At 35.5% G+C, this 25,264-nt stretch overlaps 1 protein-coding gene and 1 pseudogene across 5 annotated transcripts in view; both read left to right on the forward strand.

The window, feature by feature from the left end:
* TMCO1 (transmembrane and coiled-coil domains 1) overlaps nt 1–25,264 on the forward strand; it is a 111,762-nt gene that overhangs the window by 13,623 nt on the left and 72,875 nt on the right. For all 5 annotated transcript variants that reach the window (XM_037825455.1, XM_037825451.1, XM_037825454.1 and 2 more), the window contains exons 4-5: nt 12,467–12,513; nt 14,051–14,118. In XM_037825455.1, coding sequence (XP_037681383.1) covers nt 12,467–12,513; nt 14,051–14,118 — 115 coding nt within the window. The remainder of the gene's footprint in view (nt 1–12,466; nt 12,514–14,050; nt 14,119–25,264) is intronic.
* On the forward strand, nt 14,134–18,616 carry LOC119526404 (annotated as a pseudogene).

Below are 25,264 nucleotides of genomic sequence, written 5' to 3' on the forward strand. Positions count from 1 at the left end.
AAAGCACTTGTATATGTTATCTCATGTGCTTCTCACAACCGCTTTGTGAGGTAGATAGGACAAATTCATGCAGTTGCTCTTTCTTGTTTTTAGCTTTGAAATTGTCACTTTTAGTAAAATGATGTTGACGGTTATAGTTTTTGAACTTCTCTGAGGGTTCTTGACTTAGTTTGCAAAAGCATATATATTTTTTTCATATCTGATATGATTATTTCCAGTCAACTCTGAGTTACCTTTATTTAATATTGTCTTGGCTTCCTTACTGAGTACTGATGAGAGATGGAAATCCACCAAGGGGTAGGAAATTTTCTTCTGAGTAATTTTTATCAAGTCTGAGAAATAATGACCATATGTTTGGTTTTTCAGTGTAATTTAGAATTTAGGTAATTTTGTTCCAAAAAGGAATTCAGAATGATTAGATATGATGTATGTTTATACTTTATGATACTTTGTGATTCTGAAATCAGAAAAAAAATTGCTGTGAAATTGTGTATTTGGTTCAGAAACTATGTCTTTATACCCATATCACTGCATTGTAACCCAGGGAGAATTCCACCAGGATGGACTATGCCAGTACCCTATTCTGATTAAAATGTCTCAATTTATTGCAGAGGTATCAGACATTTTCTAAATGACCTACTCATTTTAAGAGTGTCCTTTAGGATCTCTGTCTAGAGAGGGAAAATAGTCCAAAAAATATGTAATTACTCTGCAGTGTGATAAGAACTTTAATAGAGATATATTCTGAGTGTTATAAAAATAAAGAGAAAGGATATTTGAATCAACGTAGGGGATGAGGTTTCCTTGAAGAGATAATCTGTTGGTTGAATCTTGAAGCTTTAGTGCAAGTTAGCGAAATAAAATATATTGAGCCCTTACTTACCATGTGCAACACACTGTGCTAAGCCCTCTACATAGTTTATAAATCTCACAATCACCATATGTGGTAGAGAACACTGTTTCTTCATTTTTATAGATGAGAAAATTGAGACTTATGTTAAGTAACTTGCTCAAGGTCATTCACCTAGTCAGTGGTAGAAATAGAATTTGAACTGGTCAAATTCCACATTTTTAAGCACCGTACATTCTGGGCAGAAGGATAGGCATATGCAAAAGCATGTCGGGGTAGACTAGTAAGGTATGTATCTGGAAGTACAAATAGTTAAGTATGACAAATAAAAGGTATGTCTAAATATACAGGCAGAAGCAGGGCTTAGTTCATAAAGGTATTTTATAAGTTAAACTAAGGAGTTTACCCTGTGTTCAGAAGGCTTCAGACAACCATTAAGGAATTTAGGCAGTAGAGTGACATCAGATTTTGTTTAAGGAAATCACCTCTGGCAATAATCTGGAGGATAAACTGGAGGGGGGGGACCGTTTTGGAGGCAGGAAAGTCAGGAGGCTTATCTTGTATCCCAGGCATAAAAATGGTAATTCAGAATCTGAGTTTAGGCAGTGGCGTGGAAATGAAGTAGAAGGTACAGATTCAAAAAATACAGAGGAAGTAGAAGTAACAGGACTTGAAGACTGTTTAGGTATGGGGTATGGAGAGAGGATTGAGACTAGCAAAATGCCCACATTTCTGATTCGGAGAAGAAATAGAGGAGTTGCAGATTGGCGTGGGGAAGAAAAGAGAAGATGACTTCATTTTTTAACATGTTGGATTTGAAGTGCCTTTATGACAATAGAACAGAAATATTTGGCACACAGCTGGAGGTACAGCTTTGGAGCTAGAAGAAAGATAAGGGCTACAGATAGATTTTAGAATAATGTGCTTATAAGTAGTAATTGAGTCCACAAGGGAAATGAGATGCCACATGGAGACCATTCATTTAGGGTGAGAAGAACAGAGGACTGAGGATTGAGAGGCCTTGGGGAACAAAGACATTTAAGGGGTAGGAGAAGTGGAATTCTGAAAAAGTATTACTAGAGAAGTAGGGAAGTAGTCGTGTCACTGAAGTTGAGAGATGAGTTTCAGTGGGGAACAAAGGGTACAAGGGTGGGTGTTAAGTGCGTAAGAGGCAAAAATGGAGGTTATTGGTGATTTTAGCAAGAATTGTTTCATTATATGATGGGAACAGAAGCCAGATTTTATGGATTAAGGAAATAATGCATGGTGAGGAAATGAAGACATTGAATGTGGACAAGCCTTTCAAGTAGCTTTGCTATAAAGGATAGGAAAGATAAAAAAAATGGAAGGCAGATTACCTCTACCCTTAAATTGACAACACAAAATATCTCAACTCAATTTATCTTAACATGCAATGCAACCTTGAATTGTTTGCTCACCAAAAAAAATCTCATTATAAGTTACAAGACATAATGTTTATGAAGAGTTGCTTGAGGGACCCACAACCTAGATATTCTCTAGATACTGTAAAGTTTACTGTTAGATTATGCCAGGCTATCAGAAATCTGTAAATTTAAATTGCATTATTTTGGACTTACTAAAATTGCTTACTCTGTTTCACCTTGGCATTTGCACCTTTAGTCATATTGTAAACAACCCAACCAGGTACAATTTGTTGTAGTACTATTATGAAATGTTTTTGAGAATGCTATCCACAACATCACACAACACTCTTTTAATGAGAAATTGTAGACATGATTTCTGTTAGTTTTCAATGCTAGGAAAAGCAGCAATTCTTGTAAATAATTAGATTTATTTTTATGTTATGGATACTATGCTTGAACTGATTGTTTTTTCCTTTGTTGGCTTCTAATAAGCCTAGATTCAGATTTGCTGTTCTTCTGCAGCAACTTTATAGGATCAATTAAATGTATTTCTGTGTATTGATCTTATCTACTGTTTTTTTATTATGCAACTCTTACTTTCCCTTTGCTCAGATTCCCCGTTTGAGATTATTTTACAAAAATAGATAAATTTGGGGGAGGGGTCTATAAAGAGTGATGCTGCTGCACTGAAAGAAGAGAGTTTTCAGCAATGGTCAGTGTTTCAGAGACGCAAAGTGTCACTGGATTTCACTAGGTGAAGTTCTTTGTTAAAATCTTTGATACAGCCATTAATTTGAAATTAAGGTGTCTTTTGCATTTGAACTGAAGTTTTTACTTAATTTCAGGAGGTATTGTTTCCACCACTTCACATTTCCCTTTCACAGAAGAAAAACTAATTCACCACCTTTTTTTTTTTCTTTTCTTTTTTTAGCTTTTTATTTTGAAATAACTCCAAACTTACAGGAAAGTTGCAAAAATAATTCAAAAACAGTGCATAGAACTGCAATATATACCACTCTCCCAGATACCCAGATATACCAATTTTTAGCATTTTATGACATTTATTATGCCTATCTGTCAATCATCTATCTGTTATCTAAACATTTGAGAGTAGGCTGCATGCATCATGCTTCTCTAATACTTAACGCTTCCATATATATATATATGTGGTGTTAATTAGATCAACAGTGTTGTGCTACCATCATCATCATTCATTACTAAAACTTTTCTATCACCCCAAATAGAAATTCTGTACCCATTAACCTTTTTTTAAACATAGAATATGGAAGTGGTCTCTTATACATTTTTTAACTCTTTGTACAAGTGTACATTTGTAGTAGTTCATACAAGAACTTATTTATATTTGTATTGTTAATTGGTGACATAGATGACTTTAAGCAACCCCTCTCAATCAAATTCACCTACAATTCAGCACTAGTACTTATAATCCCAATAAGGAACTACCATTACCTCTATCCATTCCCAAACATTTAAGCTCAACCTCGTTAACAATTCTGTACATATATGGTAACTGCTCCCCCTTCTCTAGCTTCTATCTCTAGGTCCCTTATATTCTACATTTTAAGACAACTGATTTTACATTTTTTAGGTAGTTTATATTAGTTAAAGTGTACAATTTTCTTTTGTGTCTGGCTTATTTCAGTCAACATTGTGTCCTCATGGTTCATCCATGTTGTTGCATGCTTCAGGACCTCATTCCTTCTTACTGCTGCATAATATTCCATCATATGTATATACCACATTTTTTTTTATCCCCTCATCTGTTGGTGGACACTTTGGATTGTTTCCATCTTTTGGCAATTGTGCTAATTCACTTATGTTAGATGAATTTTATTTATGTTTTTAGCTGCATTCAAGTTATGTCATGTAATGAGGGATTTATTTTAAGGATATATGGGATCAAAAACTCAGGAAAATCTGAACTAGCATTAGAGGAAGCAGGAATGGTTGTAAAGCAAGTCCTGCAAGCAGAGCAAGCTGACAGTGAGACCTTCACGTTAAGGTCCTACTATTAATATCTACTTCTTTCCCCACCTTCTCTTCAGTGTTTTTTAGCATTTAATTTCTGCATCCACGTAATTTTGGCTTGCATCCTGAAGTTCTTTCTATATCAGTATTACTCATACTTTGCTTTATAGACCATCTACATCAGTATCACCTGAAATATTTGTTAAAAAAAAAAAAAGAAGGCTGCTGAGTTTTATTCCCCGACCTTACCTAGTGAGAATTTCTGAATGTGGAACCCAGGAATCAGCTTTTCAACAAGCTACCCAGACAATTGTTAGACAAACGAAAGTGCGGGAATCAATACTATATTGTAATTTTTCTACTTCTGCTCGTACAAATAATGGCTTTATTTTCCCAGGATTTCCTGGTTTAAATTCCTGAAAGAAGGAATATAATTGGTTCAGTTCATCTTTTTACACCATAGGTCACAGGAGAACATATGGATTGGCTGCCTCTTGGGTCAGAGTGGCAGGGCAGTGGGTATTATGAATATTTATTTATTTTTAAAGAGATTTATTATAAGGAATTGACTCACATGACCATGGGGGCTGGCAGGCTGCAAACTGGAAACTCCAATAAACCTGATACTGAAGTCCTTTGTTTGAATTCCCCAGGGGAAGCTAGCTGGCTGGAAATTCTGCAAGAACCAATGCTGAAGTTGTGTCCAAATTCCTCTTCTCACCTCTGAAACCCTTAGTTCTGGCTTTTAAGTCCCCACATTGTTGAGGGCAGTCTCTTTTGTTGATCATAGATGCAATCTACTGATTATAGATGCAAATCCCTCTCGAGATACCCTTGCATTAATCAGCAGGCCAGTGCTTAACCTAACTACTGGACATCATAACATAGCCAAGGTGACACATGAAATTAACCATCACAGACATATTTCTCAGAAGGTGGCTGGGAGAAGGGCAGGGATTCTGGAGCCTGAGTGAGATGAGTATCTCTTTTCATAGTGTCCTGGAAATACGGAAAAATAATTTGTCCTTGTATTTGTCCTTTTTTAAAAAAAAAAATACTGGTAATTAAAAACAAAATTGGATATGAAGTAATTTAAAAATTCATTTCAATTGTTAAGGCTTGAGGGAAAGTAGATTTCTTCAGAAGATGAGAAGTGGAAACTTGAAAGGGAGTTTTGAGAATTGTTGAGACTTAAGTTTCACGTCTCATTATATCCAAAAGAATAACCCTGTAAAACTTAAATCATATATTTTAAAATAATGAGGATGAGTAATTAGAACATTTTTTTCCTAGAAATAATTAGAGTCAGGGTTTGGTGATCATAATCGAAGAGAGACGGAGAAGGAATTTAATAACTTTTTAAGAGCTGAAAAAATAAAGGGGATAAAAGAGAAAGCAGGTCTTGAGGGAGTAAAAATGTGAGCATCTGAGATGGAATTAACTGGGCTGGGAATGGAGAAAAATGAAAATGAAAGAACTTTAGATTAGATGCACCCCCCCACACACACACACAATAAGATTTATTATAGGAGTTGACTCAGGTGACTATGGGGTATGGGGATTGGCAATTCTGAGTTTCTTAGGGCAGGACCCAAGTTGGGAACTCTAATGAAGGTTTTGATGAATTCTCCAAGAGAAGCTTGCTGGCTGAAGTAGAGATTCTTTCTGAGTATGAAATAATCAGTTCTCCCTTTAAGGCCCTGAACTGATTGGATGAGACTTCTCTCATTGCTGAAGGCAGTCTCCTTTGTTGACTGTCTATAAAAACAGCTGTCAATGTGATAAAATAACTAATGATTTAAATCCATGAAATAGTCTCACATAATAGTCTGGCCATTGCTTATTTGACCAAATAACTGGATACTATCACCTAGCCAAGTTGATACATGAACTTAACCATCATGGTATGTATCATAAAACTGTGCTGCTATATTGTTAAGCCATATATACAAATAGTCTATCATGACAATGCTTAGCGTTACAGTTTCTGTTTGGATGTACTTGAAAGTAATGGAACAGGATTTCAGAAAAAATGTGATGTCACTTTGGTTTGCTTTCAGCCTCCCAGGTTTTTAGTGACTCTTCTGCTAATTTTCAGGCTACCAGCTTTATGAAAGGACTGTTCTTCCTGGAAAGGGAGTTTTGGTACAATATGTCTTCACATCAGCTTTTATTAACTTGTCGATGCACTCATGAGACAAAATTGAGCACCTACTCTAATACTGAGAAACCAGCTACATGCCAATTACTTAGAATATAAAGAAGAATAAGGTGTAGTCCTTGTCTTTTAGGAGCCTGCCGTCTAATTGGGTTGATGGATACATAAACAGATAATTATAACAGAATGTACAAACTCAGTGAGTATAATGATAGAGATGTGCTTGGAATATTCTGAGTGAATGAAGAAAGGACTTCTAACCCAGTGTCTCAGGCTGCAATGTCTTTTAACCACGTGTGGCTATTTAAATTTAAATTAGGATTAATAAAATCAAATGCAGTGAGAAATTTAGTTGCCCAGTCACACTGTCCGTATTTCAAGTGCTTAGTAGCCTCATGTAGCTAATGGCTACCATACTGACAGCATAGATACAGAATATTTTCATAACTATAGAAAGTTCTGTAGGATAGTATTGGCTAAGGAATCAAAATTTTTGAAAGAAGAAAACACCTGAGTTGAGGCTTAAAAATTGAGTACTGATTAGCCAAGAAATTGGTGGATTAGGGACAGGACAAATATTTTAGGTAGAAATAGTTTCACCAACCATCTTGATTTTTCCCAGACTGAGTTGTTTCTGGGACATGAGACTTTTAGAGCTAAAAGTGACACAGTCCCAGGGAAACCAGAACAATTGGTCACCAAGGTAGAGAGGATTTTATGAACAATGACACCAAATCATGAGGATATATCATCTGTGGAGGAACTTAAAGCAGTTTAGTGTTACAGGAACATAAAATTCATGGGAGTGATTAGAAATGAGCCTGCAGAATTAAGTAGGGACCAGATATAGGTCTTGCAAATAATACTGATTTTCTTTTTTTAATTTCCCACTTATTTTGCTAAAATTTTCCAAAAATATCTTCACAAATTGCAGTTAATACAGCATATTCCCAACTCACCTCCTGATGGTCTCATCCTAAAAAAGGCCAAGGCTACTCCATAGCTGCCTGACATGAGGCGGGTAGTAAGCAGGAGAAAAAGTAGTAAATGAAAACAGGTTTTCTTAATTGATTGCAGTATAAACACTTTATGATTTCAAAGTTTGCAAAAACAACAGACCAGGTGAACATGTGGCTAGGGCTCCTTCCAGGGCCTCAGAAAAGAACCATGCCTTTGAGGGGCTCTGAAGTGTCAGTTTTACTAGTTTCACACAGTAAGTCCACCTTTGTGTCCCCTACTATAGAGACTACCTGTTTTAAGGTTTCCAGAGGAGGGAAACCCTCCTTTCTTCTACTGGAGTTGGGGTGGGGGGCAGTCTCCCAGTGAAATGGAGTTGGGGAGGAGAATTAGGGTTCTAACTTACTCAAACAGCTTTCAACCAGTCTTCCTTATCTTAGCACTCAGCTTCACCCCCATTTACAGAGGACCCTGGTGCCACCAATCCTGTTTACTTTGATACCAACCTTACAACTACAATAGCTTATATAAATTATGTTCTTATGCCCCTTCGTCTCCCCATCATTATGTAGTTCTTGTCACAAATTGAATGTTTATACATTATGAATTCCAAACCATTTCAATCTCATTACATTTTATGCATTTGCCTTTTAGATCCTGTAGGAAGTAAAAAGTGGAGTTATAAATCAAAAATAACAACAGTGTTGGTATTTACTCATGTCGTTTGTTTATCTGGGAGTGTCTTAATTTCTCCCTCATTTTTGAAAGACAGTTCTGCTCGATACAGAATTCTTGGCTGGCAGTTTTTGCTTTCAACACTTTAAATATGTCTTCCCACTGCCTTCTTGCCTCCATAGTTTCTGATGAGAAATCAGCACTTAACCTTATTGAGCTGCCCTTGTATGTGACACATTGCCTCTCTCTTGTGGCTTTCAGAATTCTCCCTTTGGCGTTCAGTAGTCTGATTATAATATGGCACTGTATGGATCTATTTGGGTTTATTCTGTTTGGAGTTTTTTGAGCATCTTGGATGTGTATATTTATGTCTTTCATTAAATTAGGGAAGTCTATAGCAATTATTTCTTTGAATATTCTCCCTGCCTCTTTCTCTCTTTCTCCTCCTTCTGGGGCTCTCACAATGCAAATATTGGTTTGCTTGATGGTGTCCCATAGGTTCCTCAGGCTCTGTTCACTTTTCCTCATTCTTTCCTCTTTCTTCACCTCAGACAGATGATTTCAATTGTCTTATCTTCAAGTTCAATGGTTTCTTCTGCCATTCCAGTCTTCTGTTGAACCCCTCTAAGGAAATTTCTGTTACTGTAGTCTTCAGTTCTGTTCACATTGTGAGAGGACTGCTCAGGTGGAAAAGCAGCTCTGGCCCCCAGGTAGACCATAGCTCCATTCCATTTTGTTCATTTTCTTCCATATATCTTCATTTCAGCATCCCCAGTCTTTCCTACCTATATCCTTTCTCCTTAAAGAGAATAAACCGGATTAAATCAGCTCAGGGAAAGGGATCTTTTTTCTTTCTTTCTTTCTTTTTTTTTAATTACAGAAGTTGTAGGTTTACAGAAAACTCATGAATAAAATACAGAGTTCCCATATACTACCCTATTATTAACACCTAAGGCAAGGGATCTTATATTCATCCTACCAGTTAACATTTGGAACTTGCAGCCCAGTCTGCATGCTAATCTTCCTATAGGCCTGTTCTTGTTCCTTCTTTCTCATATCCTGCCTGAATTTGCCAGCCCTCACACCAGTTTAATATATCCTAGTGGGATATTTTGGACATTTTTTCTGCTAATATATAGTTTTTAACTTAGGGTTCACTGTTGGTACAGTGTAGTTCTATGGATTTAAAAAAATTTTATTCTGTTTTTATATTATTACAGAATAAATGTGAAATATTATTATGTTTTTATACCATATTCTTTCTATGAAGATGGGATTGTATTTATCTCCAGTGCTCAGAGCGATGCCTGGCACATAATAGGTATCAGTAAATATTTGTTGAATATATTAATTCTGGTGATAAAATGCATGATCAAAGAGAGCAGTAGCATAGTATATATATAAAGATCATTGGAAACATACGACAACATGGATGAACCTTGAGGACATAATGCTAAGCGAAATAAGCCAGGCACAAAAAGAGAAATATTATATGCTACCACTAATGTGAACTTTGAAAAATGTAAAACAAATGGCTTATAATGTAGAATGTAGGGGAACTAGCAATAGAGAGCAATTAAGGAAGGGGGAACAATAATCCAAGAAGAACAGATAAGCTATTTAACGTTCTGGGGATGCCCAGGAATGACTATGGTCTGTTAATTTCTGATGGATATAGTAGGAACAAGTTCACAGAAATGTTGCTATATTAGGTAACTTTCTTGGGGTAAAGTAGGAACATGTTGGAAGTTAAGCAGTTATCTTAGGTTAGTTGTCTTTTTCTTACTCCCTTGTTGTGGTATCTTTGAAATGTTCTTTTATTGTATGTTTGTTTTCTTTTTAACTTTTTTTTTCATACAGTTGATTTAAAAAAGAAGGGAAAGTTAAAAAAAAAAAAAAAAAACAAGGAAAAAAAAAAGATGTAGTGCCCCCTTGAGGAGCCTGTGGAGAATGCAGGGGTATTCGCCTACCCCACCTCCATGGTTGCTAACATGACCACAGACATAGGGGACTGGTGGTTTGATGGGTTGGGCCCTCTACCACAGGTTTTACCCTTGGGAAGACGGTTGCTGCAAAGGAGAGGCTAGACCTCCCTATGGTTGTGCCTAAGAGCCTCCTCCCGAATGCCTCTTTGTTGCTCAGATGTGGCTCTGTCTCTCTAGCTAAGCCAGCTTGAAAGGTGAAATCACTGCCCTCCCCCCTACGTGGGATCAGACACCCAGGGGAGTGAATCTCCCTGGCAACGTGGAATATGACTCCCGGGGAGGAATGTAGACCTGGCATCGTGGGACGGAGAACATCTTCTTGACCAAAAGGGGGATGTGAAAGGAAATGAAATAAGCTTCAGTGGCAGAGAGAATCCAAAAGGAGCCGAGAGGTCACTCTGGTGGGCACTCTTACGCACACTTTAGACAACCCTTTTTAGGTTCTAAAGAATTGGGGTAGCTGGTGGTGGATACCTGAAACTATCAAACTACATCCCAGAACCCATGAATCTCGAAGACAGTTGTATAAAAATGTAGCTTATGAGGGGTGACAAGGGGATTGGGAAAGCCATAAGGACCACACTCCACTTCATCTAGTTTATGGATGGATGAGTAGAAAAATAGGGGAAGGAAACAAACAGACAAAGGTACCCAGTGTTCTTTTTTACTTCAATTGCTCTTTTTCACTCTAATTATTATTCTTGTTATTCTTGTGTGTGTGCTAATGAAGGTGTCAGGGATTGATTTGGGTGATGAATGTACAACTATGTAATGGTACTGTGAACAATCAAAAGTACGATTTGTTTTGTATGACTGCGTGGTATATGAATATATCTCAATAAAATGAAGATTTAAAAAAAAAAAAAAAAAAAAAAGACATAATGCTGAGCAAAATAAGCCAGGCACAAAAAGAGAGATATTGTATGTTACCACTAATGTGAATTCTGTGAAAAATGTACAATGTTTTATACTGTAGAATGTAGGGGACCTAGAGATACCAATTAGTGGAGGGGGAATGATAATCTAATAAGAACAGATAAACTATGGAGGGTAATCTCAAGGTTATGGGAATGCTCAGGAATGATTATGGTTTGTAAACTTTCTTGGATATAGTAAGATCATGTTGGAAGCAATAGAGTTATTTTAGGTTTTTTTTTCTCTTATTCCATTGTTTTCTTAGGGGTTGTTAATTTTCTTGGGGTAGGGTAGGAACATGTTGGAAGCAATGTAGTTATTTTAGATTATTTGTTTTTCTTACTCCTCTGTTTGGACATGGTTTATTAATTTTCTTGGGGTATGGTAGGAACATATTGGAAGCAAAGTAGTTATTTTAGGTTATTTGTTTTCCTTAATCCATTGCTTTGTTTGAAATGTTGTGGGGTTTTTTTGGTTGTTGTTTGCCTGTTTGTTTTTAATTTTTTGATAAACAAAGTTAAAAAATTGAAAAAAAATCAGTAGAAAAATGGGAGTAAAAACTAAATGACAAATAGGGTGGGATGGGGGGATGGTTTGGGTATTCTCTTTTCACTTTTAGTTTTTATTCTTATTCTGATTCTTTCTGATGTAAGGAAAATGTTCAGAAATAGATTGTGGTGATGAACGCATAACTATATGATCATACTGTGAACAGTTGATTGTATACAATGGATGACTGTATGGTTTATGAATATATTTCAATAAAACTGAATTAAAAAAAAAAAAAAAAAAGATCATTGGGAGTTAGGAAACTTGTGTTCTAGTCCTGCCATAAAACACCTGGTGGTCTCTGACAAGTCATTTCCTCTTTCCCTTTCCCCTTGTGTTGGGCTTCAGTTTCTTCATAGGTATAGCAGTGAAGTTTCTTATGTTAATGGAATACAGTAAGTAGAGCATTAATATACAGTTGGGACTTCTTTAGCAGTTTGAGTTCTTCAGTAGTTTCGGTGTATATAACAATTTTCTTGAAATATAGACAATTTTCCTAGCTTCATAAGCGACTTAACCATAAGATTGTGCTTATTTTTAGATTAATTAAACTGAAATAAAAAAACTTGAAGTCTAAATTCATCTTATCAACTGTCTTGTAATTTTTAGACCGTATACCCTTTTAGAGAAACTGAAAAAGAGAAAAAGAAGAGTTACCTAAGTATAATCATTATGTTTACACTTATGAATCAATTGATTTGGCAGATCCCATTGATGTAATATGAATATATCTTAATGGACAGAGTAAAGATATTTAATACTAGAGGCGATTTTTTCTCACAATTGAACTTTGAATATTTTTGTTTAAATTGAAATATTTTGGTTCTCTGCTACATTTGAAGTTTCTTTTAGTACAAGTGTACAATATTCCAGGTATTCACTTCATCTTATTGAATGATATTGAGACAGAAGTGCTTTTGTAATCACCCATCAGTAGTGATTTATTTAGCATCTGCTTTGTGCTCAGCACTGTATATTCACCCATTTCATTAATTCTTTTCAGAAAGGCAAGAAGAGAAACTGAAGAATAACAACAGAGATCTGTCAATGGTAGGAGTCCTAAATATAACTTCATGGTAAACCACATAATGTTTTTTATCTAAAGACTCTGATTTGCATCAAGTACATCGCACTTACCTTTTCGGAAATTTATAGCCTTTGCAGGCTATAAATAGTATCATGGGTGTTCCTGACCAAATGAAAGTAAAAATATGCTATTATTTAATAGCTTTGTTTTAATAATATGAAGAACCTTTTAGACTGGCTCAGAGGTTATAATTTGTCCCCTTCACACATTTCTTGCTTAGTTTCCTTCTTGTATTTTCTAACAAAGTACTTGATCTTTTTTTTCTTCCTTATTTAATGCTGAATGAATCCTTGGCTGTATGTTGACGTCCGTAATCCAATTATAGGAGTTGGAATATCATAGATGCCTTTTATTATTCATTTTTTGTTCTTTAAGAGACCTTTTAAAACAAATGGAAGTTAAATCCCATTAAGAAACAAAAATACCCTATTGGGCCTTCAAAACAATCAACTAAAATGTCACTATGATTCCACAGGAAGAGGAACCGTTATTTCAAGAAAACATGTCCTTAATAGATCAGAGAAATAAAGAATTCCAACTTAAAAAAAAAAAGTAAGGAAAGGTTATTTCATTACCTTTTTACTTATTTTTAAAGAGTAAGGTTTAGTCAAGCATGTCTTTCTAAGGCATAGAGAGACTAATGATGTGGCTTGACTAATTTAATACTTAACTTTAAATTTAATACAGGACATCTGAACTGTGCAACAGTTCTTTTTCACTTACTGAGAGACCTTGCTATATTTCTTTACCTTTTCTGTCTTGAAATTCTTATGAGTTATTTTATAATTTATGATATTATAATTTAGGAGTGCATATTTTTTAAAAAATAACTTTTCTGTGGACACAATTAATACATGTTTACCGTAGTAAATTTGGAAATTACAGAAGGAGGAAGAGATGAACATTGCCCATAAACCAACCCTCCAGAAATAACTGTTAATTTTATATCCTTATAATCTTTTATTTATATGTTTATGTTGTATGTAATTAATAAAGGAATTAGTTGCAAGTGCCAGAATACGTAACAGTGGTTTAAACAGATAAAAGTTTCTTTTTCTTGTTCAAGAAGACAAGTCCAGAGGTTGGTAGTCCTGGGCTGGTACAGCAGCTCCTACATGCCAGTAAGGATCCAGGCTTTTCCATCCTTAGCGTAAGGCTTTTGTCCTCATGGTTGTGTGATGGCTGCTTCATCTCCAGGTATTACATTCTTCATTCCAGGCAAGAAGAATGATCAAAAGGTGTAAGGAGATACCTGCCAATTTTGTCCCTTTTCAAAGCCCCATTCCTCATTGGCCAGAATTGGGTCATGTGGCCACCCGCCTACTGTTCATCAGAATATGGCAAGGAGAAGAAGGATTGGAGATGGAGGGATGGTTAGCCAACAATCAACTTTTTGTTAAGGAGTGCCTTTAAAAAATGGCATGAAAACAAAGCTTTTGGGATATGCTGTAGTAGCAGTTTCCTTTAGTGTGAAATGACAGTTTGCTGGTTCTCTTGCAGGTTCGAATGAAATCCATGTTTGCAATTGGCTTTTGTTTTACTGCCCTAATGGGAATGTTCAATTCCATGTGAGTATCCTTTTATATGGTTTTATCTATTACTCTATACGTTGGGAGTTGAGGAGATGGTGTGGAGCATGCAGTTAACTTTTTTTGGTAAAATTTTATTTTGATATAATTTCAAACTTATAGAAAAGTATTAGTATAGTAAAAGAATAGTATTAGTATATCTGTTGTCTGCATACACAGTTCTTAATATTTTGTCCCATTTTGCTTTATCTCTCATTTGCACATTTTCTCACTCTTTCTTCTCTGCATATCATATGTATATGTTAATACATTATTCATATATTTTTCTGAATCATCTGAGAGTATGTTGTAGGAATCATGCCCCTTTATTCAAAACTCTTTCAGTGCATATTTCCTAGGAACAAGTACATTCTCTTACATAATCTCAGTACGGTTATCAAAATCAAGGAAATTGGGAGACTGCGGCATGTGGCTGCGGGCTGCAGGTGGGTCCATGGAGACTGACCTGGGGCTGCCATGAGCCTCCTGGCTGTGCCCCACAACCTGCAGCTGCTGCCCAGTCAGAGGGCCTGGCCCATGTTCTGAGTAGAGACCAGAAAATGATGACATCTGAATACCAAGTCCAAGAAAGGACAAAAGTTCTGAAAGTTAAAACAAAAGTGGCTGATAAAGAGAATGCCAGTAGACCTACAGAGAGCAAAAATAAGGGTGGAAAAAGATTGTATTCCTTTAAAACCTTTTAATGACTTAACCAATTCATCTATACCAGTTGATACATGTAATTTTGAGGATAATAATCAAACTCTTCAGTTGTTGCCAATTAAAGATGATAAATGGTAAAAACAACCAAATGACTGCTGAAAAACCGAAGCAAGATGCTACCAACAGTCCCAAGAAACCTGTGCTGCTGGGATCTAATCGTGGCCAAATTGTTCAGTCTAAGGTTAATTCATTTAGAAAACCTCTTCAAGTTAAAGATGCGACTTCTGCTACAACCCAGAAACTTTCATCTCCTCTCTCTCTGAACTCACAGAGCCTCAGCCTATAAACACCAGCAGTATAATAGTGAAAGTAATACCACCACAAACAGAACTGCCACACAATTTGTGAGCACTGTGTGACAGGACAGACAGCTTGTGCGACTTCTATTAGAAGTCACTACAGTAATAGCCAGGACAAGGTGAAACAGGGCATCAACAGAACTTCTGCCAACGTTACAGTCCAGAAAGGGCCTACTGGGAAGGGATTACTACAGTAAAAAACAGATTTATCTACTGTCAAAATCAGTTCTTCTCAGGACACAAAAAGAAATGAGACATCATCAAGAAACCTGGCTTCTGAATTAGAACCAGGCCAACCTCATCTTCTAACACCAAACTGATAGAAAAGTCCAAAACTATTGACCAGCAAAGAAGTACTGCAGCCCAAGCAACCTTTGTTAGATCGCCTCAGCCCAAAGAAACTGCAGAGGAGAGAAAATCCATCTAACTGAGTGGAAAGCTGGCAAAGGGAGAGTTCTGAAAAGGTCTCCTAGCTCCGTACTTACATAGCGAGAACCTGAAGGACAAAATGAAAACCCTGTTGGGTCTTTCTGGACTACCATGGCAGAAGAAGATGAGCAGAGACTATTTACTAAAAAAGTAAACGACATTTTCTGAATGCTTGAACCTGATTAATGAGGGATGCCCAAAAGAGAAAATATTGGCCACACTGAATGACCTGGTTAAAATATTCCAGATGTCAAAAAACTTGTTAAATATTGGATATGTCGTGCACGTCTTGAACCAATCACAAATCCTATTGAAAATATTATCACAGTCTATGAATCTATGAGAAAGCCTTTCTGTCAGGGGCCCAGCCTATTGAAGAGATGTAACATGCAATTGTAGATATCCTAACACTGAAGAGTCAAGAAGAAGTTAATTCTGGAGAAAAGACTGAGGCTTGTGTAGCCATGGAACAAATCCAAGAAGTCAACACTGAAAACACAGGTGTTAACATAGAGTCAGGAAAACTGGAAATGGAAAACAAACAACCTAGAAATGTGGTATTTCAAGATTGTGAAAAGGAACAAAAGGACAAAACGTAAGAGCCCATCAGTGATGTTAAAACCCCCAATAAAGAAACTAGAGCGAGTTTTATGAATAAAGTGTTTCCACTACATCATACTTGCAAAGTGTGAAAAAGAAGATGTAGTTTGATGAAACAAACTCTACATTTATAGAGCTGAAGTTTCTAACGCCAGTGAGATGTTCTCCACATCTTCAAGAGAATAATTCCAGATTGCCAGATTGGCTAAAAGACCATTATCCGTGTGTGTCTTCACTGGAACAGTTAGCAGAATTGGAAAGTGAAACAGATACTTTTGTCTGTTATTCTAATACAGTGCTTGGCAGGATGTACTCAGGGTCTGAAACAGCAGAGGAGAAATAAAGCTCAGATAAGGAAGGGGGTTTTAATATAAATACAGCTGCATCATCAGAAACTGAGATGTTCTAGATAAATTTTATATGAAAGCAGGTTCTTTGTGGTAAGAAGGAAAAGGTGCTAAATTTTGTGGATATTAGAAACTTTAAAGCTAGCCTGACTTCCCTTCTTAGTTAAAATTTCAACTTCCATAGCTTCGTTTGATGTAGTTTATAGGCTATTAGAATGGAGTTGGGGATGAAATATATAATATTTAATAACTGTCATTCTAGTTTTGGTAGCATTTCTAAAATAACTAATAGTTAAACTTGTTTTCTTCTACATGATATAAAAACTTTACTATTAAATCATGTCCCTTGAAACATGGCCGTTATATACAGTAAGCTTTCTCTTCTCCTCAAACATAAATACCCCCAATAAAATTGTTCTGTAAAGTCCTGAAGTAATACGTAGCATTGGTAGATACATATGTCATCTACCAACCCTTTACAGTTCCAAATAAGTGATTTTTCTTTGAAAAAAGATTAGTTTTAAAACAAATGAATGTGATAGAAGATCACATATTTCATCTTTTATGTTCATTCCTTTTTTTTTAGTAGCAGATAACTTTGTTCTATAAACTGTCTTTTGTTTTGGAGAGTAGGACTTTTATTTTTTATTAACTGTGTACCTAATATGCATCCAGTAAATTAAAATACCTGTAAAAAATCAAATTTAATTTTTGATGGCATATAATTACATAATAACATTTTCACCTTCTTAATATTGAAGATGTTTTATGTACAAGGCAAAGGTTTAGACATTATAGAGCCTCTAAAAAGAGTTTAATATGTTCCCTCTATTCTTTTAAGTTGCTTACTAGCATTTTGCTTCAAAACAAAGATAGTTATATAAAGATGTCTTGCTTTTAAAAGACTCTTAACAACTATAATCTTATTTAATGATAAGGTAAGTTACTGTTGTCTAAACTAACACATAGCAGACCTGAGTAATTGTGGAACTGCTTTTGACAGAAGTTGGGAAAAATAATCAAGATGACAGCCATTTATTACCTTTTCAGAGCTAACCTGGACCTTCTTATATGTATCAAAATTTCACTGCTTCCCTCCTTGTTTTCCCTTCTTTCCTCCTCTTCCTCTCCCCCTTTCTTTGTCTTTCCCTCTCCCTGTGTATCCTTCCCTCCCCGCTGTGCCCACTGTGCGCCAGGGATTTGTGCTAGGTATCAAAATACAACAAATAAGATATGGCCTCCACCTTCAGTAGTATCAAAATTTTATAGGAAGAAAAATATAGGAAAAAAAACAGTAAGTTGAGGGATGTTATAATAGAAATATGCATGAAGTACGGTAGGTGAACTAGAAGGAGGGGTCATTTTAACTTAAGTGGGGAAATTAAAAAGTGCTTTCTAGCAGAGGTAATCTGGGAATCCAAAATGGTTTTTATGCAAAACATCTACTTATTATTAGCATCAGGACTTTAGAGCTGGAAGGGACCTTTGGAAGATTAAATAACTTGTTCAAAGTATGTAAAAGTCCCAAGATTTTCATCCTATAATTGTAAACCCAATACTTTTTTTCACTCTGCCATGGTTTTTCTGATTTCTTGGTACAAGTCACCATGAGTTACCAGGCAAACCAAACACCAAAAGGTTTTATAGTTAACTTGTAAGCTTCATTGGTACAACTCAGACGACTCAAATGCTGTTCTTAACCTTGTCTTATTCTGGACAGTATAGCAATGTCTACGTACACATCTGTTCTTTTTCTAGTTGATGCTTAATTTATTTTTCTTATACTTCTGGTTTTTAAATAATATTTTAGAAATTAATACATTTATTTATAGTAAGCAAATCTTTTGTTCATTTTAGTTAGATTTTAAGCTGTTTTTGTCTTTGGAGGTTTTAAAAAGAAAACTGAATTTTCTTGTACTTCAGTGTCCACTGACTTGAGGATTTGTGTAAAGAATACGTTTCTTGATATTTGAGTGCCGATTTGCTTGCAGTGCAGTACACTAAGATTTTATTCCTTAGTGTTAGGAATAGATGAGTTCTAATGAAATAACCTGGGTAAGAAATAACTGTGGCAAAAAAAAAAAAAAAAGAAAGAAATAACTCTGGCAGCTTCTACCAGTAGTAATTCAGCTATACACACACACACACACATAATATATATATTTTCATGTACTTCTTTTTCTTAGTATTGTTTGTGAATATATTACAGTAAACAGTCTTCTCATCTTCCCTGACATACACACTCCCACTCACGTATTCACACACATGCTAATTAAGTCTGAATGACTGCTCTATGGAAAGGGCATCTATTTTAAAATATAATTTCCTCCAAAGCCTTATTTTGTTCCCTAGGTGGCTATATCTTATTACATTTTTTCCCTGTGATTATTAACATAAAACATTCTTATTGGAAAATTTCCAATAATCCATTAAAGTATAAAATAGAAATTAAAAACCACTCTACCTGACCCCAAAATGGTGCACATCCTTCAAGATTTGTACTTTAGGCAAATGTGAAACATTTGTTTACTTAAATTTTTATATACAAGAATGGTTGTTTTGTAACCTGCTTTAGTTACATAATTGTGATAATGTTTTTAATACAATACATATAATGATTGTATTGGATATGTGTACAATACATGTAGCTCTTAGACATTCTTTTTTAATGTCTATATTATTCCGTTGAATGGACATACTCTAATTTATATAATTAATTCTCTGTTAATCTTCATATAGAATATTTTCAGGTAGTATGTACACTAATGTATACTTACTGTGTCCTTAGAATATATCCTAGAAGTAGTGCTTGGGTGAAATATTGATACAAATTGCTTGCTCTCTAGAAAGGTTTCATTAATTTATATTTTTAGATTTTTGTTACCAGTACTTAAGAAAGGAATCTTTCTCCATATCCCTGCCTCTCTGGGAATTATGTATCTATTTAATATTTGCCAATCCAATACTTGAAAAATAATAATTTATTTTTAAATTGGCATTTCTTTGATTACTTGTGAGGTCTAGCACCCTTTCATATATTTTTATATTTTCCATTTCTAAATTTTTAGCTTGTGTCGTTTTCCCTTTTATTTATTTATTTTTGGTGTTTGCTTTTTATTTTTCTTATTTATAACAGCTCTATGTATTGAGGATATGAGACCCCCTTTTGGTGATATATGAAAAATATTCATTTTTATGTTAAATCTGTTATTTTTTTCCATTATATAAGCAGTGGCTTCCTCATTACAAGCTATAGAAAGATGTTTTGTATTTAAGTCTTTGTTTCATCTGTAATTTATTTTAGTTGTTGGTTTCCAACTTTACCAAATTCTTAGCCATTGTAATACCAGGTAGTAAATAAATCATCTTTTCCCTGATGATTTGAAATAACTTGTTTGTCATATATTAATAGCTCCCTAAAGTCTATTCATTGGGTCTTAACCAGAAGTGTGCATCAAAATCACATATGGAGCTTTTGAAAACAATTGTCTTAAAAGAAGTAAAGGGCATCCAGATTGCCATGGAAAAAGTAAAACTATCTCTGTTCGCAGATTACATGATCCTATAGATAGAAAATGCTGAAGACTACAAGAAACCACTAAATTAATAGATGAATTCAGCAAAGTGGCAGGGTACAAGATCAACATGCAGAAATGAATGGTGTTCCTATACCCCAACAATGAAAAATCCAGAAAGGAAATCAAGCAGACAATTCCATTTATAATAGTATCTTCAAAACACAATAACTAAGAATAAATTTAACCAAGGATATAAAGGACTTATATGTGGAAAACCATAGATATTACTGAAAGAAATTTTAAAAGACCTAAATAAATGGAAAGATACTCTGTGCTCATGGATTAGCCTTACAATCCATAAATGTCAATACTACCCAAAGCAATTTACAGATTCAATGCAGTCACAATCAAAATTCCAATAGCATTCTTCACTGAAATGGAAAAGTTAATCATCAAATTCATAAGTGAGGGCAAGGGACCTCAAATAGCCAGACCTTCTTGATAAAGAAGAACAAAGTTGGAGGACTCATACTTCCCAATTTCAAAATTAATTATTACAAAGCTACAGTAATGAAAACAATGTGGTACTGGTACAAGGACATACATACCAGTGGAATAGAATCAAGAGTTCAGAAATAAATCCACACATCTTTAGCCAATTGATTTTGTTGTTGTTGTTGTAACCTTGTAGCATGTATTTTTTTTAAATTCAGTTTTATTGAGATATATTCACATACCATACAGTCATCCATAGTGTACAATTGTTGTTCACAGTACCATCATATAGTTGTGTATTCATCACCACAGTCAATTTTTGAACATTTTCATTACTCCAAAAAAATAAAAATAAAAATAAGTATAAAAATAAAAGTAAAAAAGAATACTTAAAACATTCCATCCCCCATCCCACCCTATTTTTCATTTAATTTTTGTTCCCATATTTCTACTCATCTGTTCAACTCATGAAGCGAGTATGAGTCACAAGGTTCACACAATCACACATTCACACCGTGTAAGCTACATAGTTATACACTCATCTTCTAGCCAATTGATTTTTGACAGAAGTTCCAAATTCACCAAATGAGGGAAGAATAGTCTCTTCAACAAATAATGCTGAGAAAATTGGATATCCACATGCAAAAGAATTAAAGTGGACCCCACCTCACACAGTTTACAAAAATTAACTCAAAATGGATCAATGTTTATATATGTTACCAGAATAAAAAATTTTAAAAACCATAAAAATAAACCACACAAAGAATGAAGCCTAATGTAAACTATGGACTATAGGTAATAGTATAATTATAATAATACTGCTCTATCGACTGTAATAAAGATACCACACCAATGCAAAATATTAATAATAGGTAATAATAATAGGGAAAGGAAGAGGGGAGTATATAGGAAATCTATACTTCCTTTATGATTTTTCTGTAAACATAGAACTGCTCTAAAAAGAAAAATGATCAGTGCTTTAAATACAAATGCAAAAAACTATAAAACTGCTAAAGACAACAAGGAAATAGCTTCAGGACCTTGTATTAGGCAGTGGCTGCCTAGACTTTATTCCAAAAGCATTAGTAACAAAAGACAAAAATAAATGAATTGGCCTTCACCAAAATTAAAAATTTATGTGATCAAAGGACATTATTAAGAAAGTGAAGTGACAGCCAACAGAATGGGAGAAAATATTTGGAAACCATACATTTGATAAGGGTTTAATATCCTGGTGTGCCGGTTTGGATGTATTATGTTCCCCTCCAAAGCCATGTTTTTTTTTTTTTTTTTTTTTTTTTTTTAATCTTCATTTTATTGAGATATATTCACATACCATGCAGTCATACAAAACAAATCGTACTTTCGATTGTTTACAGTACCATTACGTAGTTGTACATTCATCACCTAAATCAATCCCTGACACCTTCATTAGCACACACACAAAAATAACAGGAATAATAATTAGAGTGAAAAAGAGCAATTGAAGTAAAAAAGAACACTGGGTACCTTTGTCTGTTTGTTTCCTTCCCCTATTTTTCTACTCATCCATCCATAAACTAGACGAAGTGGAGTGTGGTCCTTATGGCTTTCCCAATCCCCTTGTCACCCCTCATAAGCTACATTTTTATACAACTGTCTTCGAGATTCATGGGTTCTGGGTTGTAGTTTGATAGTTTCAGGTATCCACCACCAGCTACCCCAATTCTTTAGAACCTAAAAAGGGTTGTCTAAAGTGTGCGTAAGAGTGCCCACCACAGTGACCTCTCGGCTCCTTTTGGATTCTCTCTGCCACTGAAGCTTATTTCATTTCCTTTCACATCCCCCTTTTGGTCAAGAAGATGTTCTCCGTCCCACGATGCCAGGTCTACATTCCTCCCCGGGAGTCATATTCCACGTTGCCAGGGAGATTCACTCCCCTGGGTGTCTGATCCCACGTACGGGGGAGGGCAGTGATTTCACCTTTCAAGTTGGCTTAGCTAGAGAGACAGGGCCACATCTGAGCAACAAAGAGGCATTCGGGAGGAGGCTCTTAGGCACAACCATAGGGAGGCCTAGCCTCTCCTTTGCAGCAACCGTCTTCCCAAGGGTAAAACCTATGGTAGAGGGCCCAACCCATCAAACCACCAGTCCCCTATGTCTGTGGTCATGTTAGCAACCATCGAGGTGGGGTAGGCCAATACCCCTGCATTCTCTACAGGCTCCTCAAGGGGGCACTACATCTTTTTTTTTTCCCTTGTTTTTCTTTTTTTTTTTTTTTTTAACTTTCCCTTCTTTTTTAAATCAACTGTATGAAAAAAAAGTTAAAAAGAAAACAAACATACAATAAAAGAACATTTCAAAGAGACCATAACAAGGGAGTAAGAAAAAGACAACTAACCTAAGATAACTGCTTAACTTCCAACATGTTCCTACTCTACCCCAAGAAAGTTACATAATATAGCAACATTTCTGTGAACTTGTTCCTACTATATCCATCAGAAATTAACAGACCATAGTCATTCCTGGGCATCCCCAGAACGTTGAATAGCTTATCTGTTCTTCTTGGATTATTGTTGCCCCTTCCTTAATTGCTCTCTATTGCTAGTTCCCCTACATTCTACATTATAAGCCATTTGTTTTACATTTTTCAAAGTTCACATTAGTGGTAGCATATAATATTTCTCTTTTTGTGCCTGGCTTATTTCGCTCAGCATTATGTCTTCAAGGTTCATCCATGTTGTCATATGTTTCACGAGATCGTTCCTTCTTACTGCCACGTAGTATTCCATCGTGTGTATATACCACATTTTATTTATCCACTCATCTGTTGAAGGACATTTGGGTTTCCATCTCTTGGCAATTGTGAATAATGCTGCTATGAACATTGGTGTGCAGATATCTGTGTTCGTGTCACTGCTTTCCGATCTTCCGGGTATATACCGAGAAGTGCAATCGCTGTATCGAATGGTAACTCTGTATCTAGTTTTCTAAGGAACTGCCAGACTGACTTCCAGAGTGGCTGAACCATTATACAGTCCCACCAACAATGAATAAGAGTTCCAATTTCTCCACATCTCCTCCAGCATTTGTAGTTTCCTGTTTGTTTAATGGCAGCCATTCTAACCAGTGTGAGATGGTATCTCATTGTGGTCTTAATTTGTATCTCTCTAATAGCTAGTGAAGCTGAACATTTTTTCATGTGTTTCTTGGCCATTTGTATTTCCTCTTCAGAGAACTGTCTTTTCATATCTTTTGCCCATTTTATAATTGGGCTGTCTGTACTATTGTCATTGAGTTGTAGGATTTCTTTATATATGCAAGATATCAGTCTTTTGTCAGATACATGGTTTCCAAAAATTTTTTCCCATTGAGTTGACTGCCTCTTTACCTTTTCGAGAAATTCCTTTGAGGTGCAGAAACTTCTAAGCTTGAGGAGTTCCCATTTATCTATTTTTTCTTTTGTTGCTTGTGCTTTGGGTGTAAAGTCTAGAAAGTGGCCGCCTAATACAAGGTCTTGAAGATGTTTTCCTACATTATCTTCTAGGAGTTTTATGGTACTTTCTTTTATATTGAGATCTTTGGTCCATTTTGAGTTAATTTTTGTGTAGGGGGTGAGGTAGGGGTCCTCTTTCATTCTTTTGGATACGGATATCCAACTCTCCCAGCCCCATTTGTTGAAAAGACCATTATGACTCAGTTCAGTGACTTTGGGGGCCTTATCAAAGATCAGTCGGCCATAGATCTGAGGGTCTATCTCTGAATTCTCAGTTCGATTCCATTGATCTATATGTCTATCTTTGTGCCAGTACCATGCTGTTTTGGCAACTGTGGCTTTATAATAAGCTTCAAAGTCAGGGAGTGTAAGTCCTCCCACTTCGTTTTTCTTTTTTAGAGTGTCTTTAGCAATTCGAGGCATCTTCACTTTCCAAATAAATTTGATAACTAGCTTTTCCAAGCCTGCAAAGTAGGTTGTTGGAATTTTGATTGGGATTGCATTGAATCTGTAGATGAGTTTGGGTAGAATTGACATCTTAATGACATTTATCCTTCCTATCCATGAACATGGAATATTTTTCCATCTTTTAAGGTCCCCTTCTATTTCTTTTAGTAGAGTTATGTAGTTTTCTTTGTATAGGTCTTTTACATCTTTGGTTAAGTTTATTCCTAGGTACTTGATTTTTTTAGTTGCTATTGAAAATGGTATCTTTTTCTTGAGTGTCTCTTCAGTTTGTTCATTTCTAGCATATAGAAACATTACTGACTTATGTGCATTAATCTTGTATCCCGCTACTTTGCTAAATTTGTTTATTAGCTCTAGTAGCTGTATCGTCGATTTCTCAGGGTTTTCTAGATATAAGATCATATCATCTGCAAACAATGACAGTTTTACTTCTTCTTTTCCAGTTTGGATGCCTTTTATTTCTTTGTCTTGCCGGATTGCCCTGGCTAGCACTTCCAGCACAATGTTGAATAACAGTGGTGACAGCGGGCATCCTTGTCTTGTTCCTGATCTTAGAGGGAAGGCTTTCAGTGTCTCACCATTGAGTACTATGCTGGCTGTGGGTTTTTCATATATGCTCTTTATCATGTTGAGGAAATTTCCTTCAATTCCTACCTTTTGAAGTGTTTTTATCAAAAAGGGATGTTGGATTTTGTCAAATGCTTTTTCAGCATCTATTGAGATGATCAATTGATTTTTCCCTTTTGACTTGTTAATGTGTTGTAATACATTGATTGATTTTCTTATGTTGAA

This window comes from Choloepus didactylus, chromosome 2 (genome assembly GCF_015220235.1).
Source record: "Choloepus didactylus isolate mChoDid1 chromosome 2, mChoDid1.pri, whole genome shotgun sequence".
In the NCBI taxonomy this organism is placed as follows: domain Eukaryota; kingdom Metazoa; phylum Chordata; class Mammalia; order Pilosa; family Megalonychidae; genus Choloepus; species Choloepus didactylus.